Below are 7,709 nucleotides of genomic sequence, written 5' to 3'. Positions count from 1 at the left end.
TTGCAGTAAGTAATGCCTTCCAACTTCAATCCAAAGCATCCAAGCCACCATTTGCAGTAAGTAGTGCCTTTCAACTTCAAACCAATGCTCCCAAGCCACCATTTACAGTCAGTAGTGCTTTCAACTTCAAGCCAAAGCACCCAAGCCACTATTTGCAGTAAGTAGTGCCTTTCAACTTCATGCCACCATTTGCAGAAAGTAGTGCCTTTCAAATTCAAGCCAATGCACCCACCCCATTTGCCACCATTTACAGTAAGTAGTGCCTTTCATCTTCAAGTCAAAGCTCCCAAGCCACCATTTGCAGTAAGTAGTACCTTTCATCTTCATGCCACCATTTGCAGTAAGTAGTGCCTTTCAACTTCAAGCCAATGCACCCACGCCACCATTTGCAGTAAGTAGTGCCTTTCAACTTCACCCCATCATTTGCAGTAAGTAGTGCCTTTCAACTTCAAGCCAATGCACCCACGCCACCATTTGCAGTAAGTAATGCCTTTTAACTTCAAGCCATTGCACCCAAGCCACCATTTGCAGTAAGTAGTGCCTTTCAACTTCAAACCAAAGCACCCAAGCCACCATTTGCAGTAAGTAGTGCCTTTCAACTTCAAGCCAAAGCACCCAAGCCACCATTTGCAGTAAGTAGTGCCTTTTAACTTCAAGCCAAAGCACCCAAGTCACCATTTGCAGTAAGTAGTGCCTTTCAACTTCAAGCCAATGCTCCCAAGCCACCATTTGCAGTAAGTAATGCCTTTTAACTTCAAGCCATTGCACCCGCCACCATTTGCAGTTAGTGCCTTTCAACTTCAAGCCAATGCACCAAGCCACCATTTGCAGTAAGTAGTGCCTTTCAACTTCAAGCCACACCCAAGCCACCATTTGCAGTAAGTAGTGCCTTTCAACTTCAAGCCAAAGCTCCCAAGCCACCATTTACAGTAAGTAGTGCCTCTCAAACGTTCAACTTCAAACCAAAGCTCCCAAGCCATTTGCAGTAAGTAGTGCCTTTCAAATTCAAGCCAAAGCACCCAAGCCACAATTTGCAGTAAGTAGTGCCTTTCAACTTCATGCCACCATTTGCAATTAGTGCCTTTCAACTTCAAGCCAATGCACCCACGCCACCATTTACAGTAAGTAGTGCCTTTCAGCTTCAAGCCAAAGCAACCAAGCCACCATTTGCAGTAAATAGTGCCTTTCAACTTCAAGCCAAAGCTCCCAAGCCACCATTGCAGTAAGTAGTGCCTTTCAACTTCAAACCAAAGCTCCCAAGCCACTATTTGCAGTAAGTAGTGCCTTTCAACTTCATGCCACCATTTGCAAAAAGTAGTGCTTTTCAATTTCAAGCCAATGCACCCACGCCACCATTTGCAGTAAGTAATCCCTTCAACCTCAAGCCATTGCACCCAAGCCACCATTTGCAGTAAGTAGAGCCTTTCAACTTCAAGCCAAAGCACCCAAGCCACCATTTGCAGTAAGTGGTGCATTTTCTACTTCAAGCCAAAGCTCCCACCACTCTTTGCAGTAAGTAGTGCCTTTAAACTTCAAGCCAAAGCAACCAAGCCACCATTTGCAGTAAAAAGTGCCTTTCAACTTCAAGCCAAAGCTCCCAAGCCACCATTTGCAGTAAATAGTGCACTTCAACTTCAAGCCAAAGCAATCAAGCCACCATTTGCAGTAAGTAGTGCCTTTGTACATCAAGCCAAAGCACCCAAACAACCATTTGCAGGCAGTGCCTTTTTACTTCAAACAAACCATATTTTCATTTTCAAACCACATTAAAGGGAATCACAGTTGTGTGGACATTTGTTCAGTGTTATTCAGTGCTCAGAGAGACGTGACCCTTGACTTCATCCATCTTGAAGAGACTGAGTGAGGCACACACCTGGTTTTATAGTCCCTCCCCCTCCCTCCAGCAGGGGCAGCAGAGAGAATGGTGAATATTTTTAAAATATTAATATCTCTCTGATTTGTCATCGTTGGGAAAAATCCTCTGCTCCCTTAAGGCGGGGGGCTCTGAGCGAGGTGGCCGAAAATGATGGCCGTAGGTGACGGCGTTCTGTCAGAAATCGCAGCACAGTGGGCCAAAAGCGGTCAAGATCAGTGTTTTAGTAATATAGATAGGAACATTCTAAAACAGAAATGCAGTGTTGAATAGAACATTGAATTTTAGGTTTATTATTGTCACATGTACCAAAGTACAATGGAAAGCTTTGTTTTGCGTGTCCAATCAGATCATACTATACATAAATACAATGTCACGTCAAACTCAAGTATAATAGGTAGAGCAAAGAGGAAGATACTGATTGCAGAATATGCTGTAGTTCTCAAAGTTGTAGTGCAACAGTTCCATCAACAAAGTTCAATGTCCACGATGGGGTAGAGGTGAATTGGACAGTGCCCCAGTTTATGGAAGGATTGTTCAGAAACCAGATAACTGAGGGGAAGAAACTGTTTTTGAGTCTAATGGTGCACACTTTCAGAGTTCTGTGGCTTTTGCCTAATGTGACCAGGAAGAAGAAGAAATGACTGGCGTGGGACGGGCTTTTCATTATGTTGGCTGCTTTACCGAGGCAGAAGGAGTCAGTGGTCTGGTCTGTGTGATGGACATCCACAACTCTGCAATTTCTCAATGTATTGGGTGAAGACTGGTGCTGTAGACCGAGAGGTTTCAGTGACTTGCTCTTCTAATTTGCTGATACCATCCAACCCTTTGGTAGCCCTTTCAGCAATGTACTATTTCCATTTAACCATTAGACATAAGACATAGGAGCAGAATTAGGCCATTCAGCCAACCCTGTCAGAGTAGATAATGGCTGATTTACTGCAATGTCATGCAATAATGGCTGATTTACTTTTTTCTCTCAACCCCATTCTCCTGCCTTCTCCCCATAACTTTTGATTCCTTCCTAATCAAGAACATCAATATCCCCTTTAAAAATACCCAATTCCATGGCCTCTACAGCCATCTGTAGCAACAAATTCCACAGATTCACCACCCACTGGCTAAAGAAATTTCTCCTCATATACATTCTGAAGGTACGTCCTTTTATTCTGAGTCTGTTCCCACTAGTTATTGTTTCTCCCATTAACAATATAACTTTGTTATACCCTTCCAATACATAGGTGAGGGTCTCTGAGGGGATCCATGTCATGATAGGAAGGTCCGCCCACAGTAGGACTTTTTGGACCCTGCCTGTCCTAGTTTTACTAGTGCAGGACAGCAGTCGATTACAGGCATGTAGCAAATGGCTGCATCAGGGGCACGGAGGCACTATTTAGCCATTTTGTCGGCCAAAATTGGGTCTTTGTATCTTGTTTGGGTTAATCTCCCAGTCTCGAAATTTCATATGTTCTACTAAAGTGATTAGAGCTTCTGAGATCTTTCTTGATGTGTCCTTGTAACAATATGTCGTCAATATAGTGAGCCACCTTAATGTCAGGGGGCTAGGGAGCATTTGTCTAGGTGTGTGACCACTACTCCATGACATAATGTGGGGTTGTTTATATACTCCCGCAGTAAACGGCAAAGGTGTGCTGCTTCCCTTTCCAAGTGAAGACAAACTGATCTTGGGATTCGTCAGCAATAGGAATAGAGTGCAAGGCATTGACCAACAGATACTGTGACTGTTAAAAGGGGTGCATTCTTATTTGACTGGTAATAGTTGACTGTTGTTCACCAGTTGCCATCAGTTTTCTTAACCAGCCATACTGGCCTATTATAGCTGGAAACTGCAGTTCGATTGATTTCCACCTGCCCGACTATTTTTTCTCTGATTTCTTTATGGCTTCTCAGTATGCCGTTATGGGAATCTGGACAGGTTCCCATTTAGCATTGCCCACCCCCACTATCATACTCCGTATCCAAAACAGGGATTTTCCCAAAACGGGCTGTATGGTGAATCCCCTTAAACAGATCCATGCCTTGTATGTTTTCAGGTACATCTGGATTGCTTTGGGCAGTAATACTGGAGTCTCAACCTAAGAAAACGTACGGTTATGCTTATGCAAACCTGCAGATTCTGATGGTGCATTTCTTAAAAAGGTGATTTTATATTTTGTGTGTTGTATATTAATATTCACATAAATGCAATAAATGTTCTTTGAATACAACCTTTTTTTTTTAAACGTTGAGGAATTCTGAAGAATTTCTAATTTCTATATAAATATAAATAAAACTTTCCTTATTCATACCGATGCTGTATGGGCTACAGCAGAAAACATTATTGACAAATACACAACATAGCTATTTTACTTTGGGGACTGAAAGAAACAAAAAAGATCACTAACAATAATATGCAATAAAATTTCCAATAAAGTCCCAACAATGAGTTGGCATCTATTTTGCATCAATATTTACAGCATCATAGAACACTCAAGGAATCCGTTCAGCCCATCAATGGTAGAGTAATCTGCAAGTCACGTTTACCCAGACTCTGTAAATTACTTTCCTCAAGTGAGTTCTAATCCACTTTTGAAATAGTCATTGAATTTTGATTCAAATCTTCATAGGTAATAAGTTCCAAGTCGTAGTTACTCTCTGTGTAAAATGCTTGTCTTCATATTGCCCCTTCTACCATTCGGCCAACACTTGACTGGTCCTTGAACCACCTGCTAATAGGTACAGCTTCTATTGTACGTCTATGTATAAAATTTGCCATCAGCACATTAAAATGTCTTTTTTCATAACATTTCAATTTTTCTGTGAATCTTCTTCCTGAGATGCATCTCAATCACGTTAAAAACATTAAAATTGTATTATTAATTTCCATGTTTATACTATTCTTTTTGAATCTCTTCATCTTCGGCCTTTGCTTCAACATCTATCAGTCCTGAATAATCAAACTGTACTCCTGATTGTTTTATTTTGTTCTCAATCTTCATCACTCTTTCTTTTAGCTTCTGTTGTGCAGCATTGTATTCGGCCAGAAGGCGAGCAAATTTGGTCTGCAGATGATCAATTGCAAGGTCCAGTCTTGTCACTTTATCCTCTATATCCTTTGGATCAGCTCCAAGCAGGGCAATATCCAGATCCAGAAGACCATCCTTCATGAGAATCTGTTTCCCCTTTTCCTCCAGCATAGCTTTTGCATCTGGATACTCCGTGAGGGCTTCCATGAGGTCATCCTTCGAGAGGCAGAACAAATCTGAGTAGCCTATACTCTTAATGTTTGCTGTTCTTCTGTTCCCAGCTTTGCTACCTTTGATGTTCAGAATACTAATTTCACCAAAGTAGCTGCCATCACTGAGAACCACAAACTGAGTAATTCCATCATCAGCAACGACTGCCAGCTTCCCTTCTTTGATGATGTACATCTCTCTACCAATGTCTCCTTTGCGACATATATAATCGCCGGGGCTATACACTTGGGGTCTTAGCTTCAATACCAACTCAACTAGCAGGCCAGCTTCACAATCTGCAAAGATGCGAACTTTCTTCAGTGTATCCAGATGGACGTTGATTGCAATCTCTGCTCTGAGCTTATCTGGAAGATACTTCAAGACCTCTCTTTCATCTACAGCTTTTTTGTTTGACCACAGGTAGTCAAACCATTTGATAACTCTCTTCTCCAAATCTTTGCTGACTTTTCGGAAGCGCATGTACTGTTTGATGCCATCAATCCTTGATTGAAACTCTGCACGAGCTGCATTCATGTTGGAAATCATGGAACCAACATTACCAACAATGGTGGCAAAAATCAGCACTCCAACCAAGAAATCGCCCACCACAAAAAAGTATTCTGAATCCAATACTGGAGGAGGGGTTTCCCCAATGGTGGTTAGTGTCAGTGTTGACCAATAGAGGCTGTATATATACTTCCTAGCAAGCCGAGAAAATTCTGGAATGGTTACATCTGGATATACCCATGTGTCCGTTCCAAACCCTATAGCCTTTGAAATTGAATAGTACACGCAAGCATTCCAATGGATGATAATTACGATGTACATGACAAGATTGGATATTCTGAAAATATTCGGGTAGTTTGTTCTTGTTTCAGTTCTTGACACAAACTCAAACATTCGACTGATCCGAGTCAAACGATTTAATCTAATTTCTGGATATTTTAGTCCCAAAAGGAAATACAGAATATCAGTTGGTATGAGTGAGAACATGTCTAATTTAAACTGCAGTGTAGAAAAATAATTTTCTCTGAGCTTATTTTCATCATGGACTAAGAGACCTTGTTCCAGATAACCTGTAAGGGGCAAATAAAGTATTAAAGATATTAGAAAACATTTTCTGCAAGGATGCAAACTGTGCAATATGGAACAGGATGCTGCAATGGACACTATCTAAAATTAAAGAAAGCACAATTGAAACATACTATATTAAAATAATAGCAATAAATATCTTGTGTAAAGCTTCTGTGTAAATCTATACAAAAGCAGTCAAAAGCAGTCAAATAACATGGATCTCTGGATTTTTCTTTACCTTTAACAAAACAAAGAGTCTTGCTTTTCATGGCCACATCGAAACGTTAAATAAAACAAGAATGTTGTTTTTATTATGCAGATCCTTTATGGACCATTATTTACTTAAGCATTTTGCTGGGATCTGATTATCCCAATTATAATATTGAAATGAGGCTCATGCCTGAAACAGGAAGATACCTGGGGCACTGAGTATTTTCAGATTTTCAGGTTGCCAACACTTTGTTTCAGCCAAGTGGATCAATTAAAAATTGTCCTCATGCAGATAAAAAATAACTCCACAAAACAATAAAAAGCACACCCACCTGTCCTTGTCCTTAACAACATGTCAATTATGTAAATAACATCTGATACATAATCAAGGATGAACCATGCGATCAAGTAATCTGCTTGGAGTTCATCAAAACATGCTCTAAACAGGAAATGGGAAAACATGCGTTCATTCAATTAAATATGGTTATATTTTTCTACAGTAAAACTATCAACTAATTACCATATTCAAGAGTATCAGCAGTGTTTTTTTTTAAATTATGAGTTTTTCATTATTGAATTTCAATAACAGCACTTTTCCTTCTAGGATTTGTAAAGACATGATAATTCATGGTTTAGCTAGACTCTCAGGCTTCGGCATAATATTCATTTCTTCTAACTTACAGTTAAAGTAAGTCAGCAACACATTTATTTGTCTACCCACTGAGATTTCTAAAATAATTCACATGAAAGATATTAGCACTTTGAATACAACCTCTCAAATGCTCTGTCAATGCACCAATGTATGTTAACAAATGACAACGATTCCTGCCCCAACCTACCTTGCTATGATCAATGTCCAGTTATACATCACTGGCATAGTAATTATCATGAGCCAAGTGTAGTACATGTTTCCTGCTGGGTCCAAAACGGGTATCCTTTTTGTCCATCTAAACAAACTGCACAGAAGTTAAATCTCCATTATGGTAAAATTATGTTACATTTTAAAAATATAATCATTATGAGTGATTGAATGAATGAAGAACTACATTGAACAACAAAGAATCTAGAACAGTACAGAAATAGACCCTTTGGCCCACAATTTCTGTGTCAAACATGATGCCAAGATAAATTAATATCATCTGCTTCACATGATCCACTGTATATACCTGCATATCGCAAACTATCCATAAGCCTCTTAAATGTCACTATCATATCTGACTCCACCATTACCCCCTGGCAGCACATTCAGGCCCTCACCACCCTCTGTGTAAAAATATTTGTACCTCACAACTCATAGAGTCATACAGTGTGGAAAC

General features: G+C 40.0%; 1 protein-coding gene across 1 annotated transcript in view; it reads right to left on the bottom strand.

The window, feature by feature from the left end:
- Positions 1-4,207: 4,207 nt before the first annotated feature.
- LOC129705538 (cyclic nucleotide-gated channel rod photoreceptor subunit alpha-like) overlaps positions 4,208-7,709 on the bottom strand; it is a 69,885-nt gene continuing 66,383 nt past the window's right edge. Inside the window, exons 5-7 of the mRNA XM_055649524.1 lie at positions 7,233-7,349; positions 6,726-6,832; positions 4,208-6,185 (exon numbers count right to left, since the gene is read on the bottom strand). Of these exons, the coding sequence (XP_055505499.1) occupies positions 4,768-6,185; positions 6,726-6,832; positions 7,233-7,349 (1,642 nt within the window). The 3' untranslated portion in view covers positions 4,208-4,767. The remainder of the gene's footprint in view (positions 6,186-6,725; positions 6,833-7,232; positions 7,350-7,709) is intronic.

The sequence above is a fragment of the Leucoraja erinacea genome, chromosome 1 (genome assembly GCF_028641065.1).
Source record: "Leucoraja erinacea ecotype New England chromosome 1, Leri_hhj_1, whole genome shotgun sequence".
Taxonomy (NCBI): Eukaryota; Metazoa; Chordata; class Chondrichthyes; order Rajiformes; family Rajidae; genus Leucoraja; species Leucoraja erinaceus.
The sequence above is the reverse complement of the archived record's forward strand: the minus strand, read 5'-3'. Positions and strand labels throughout refer to the sequence as shown.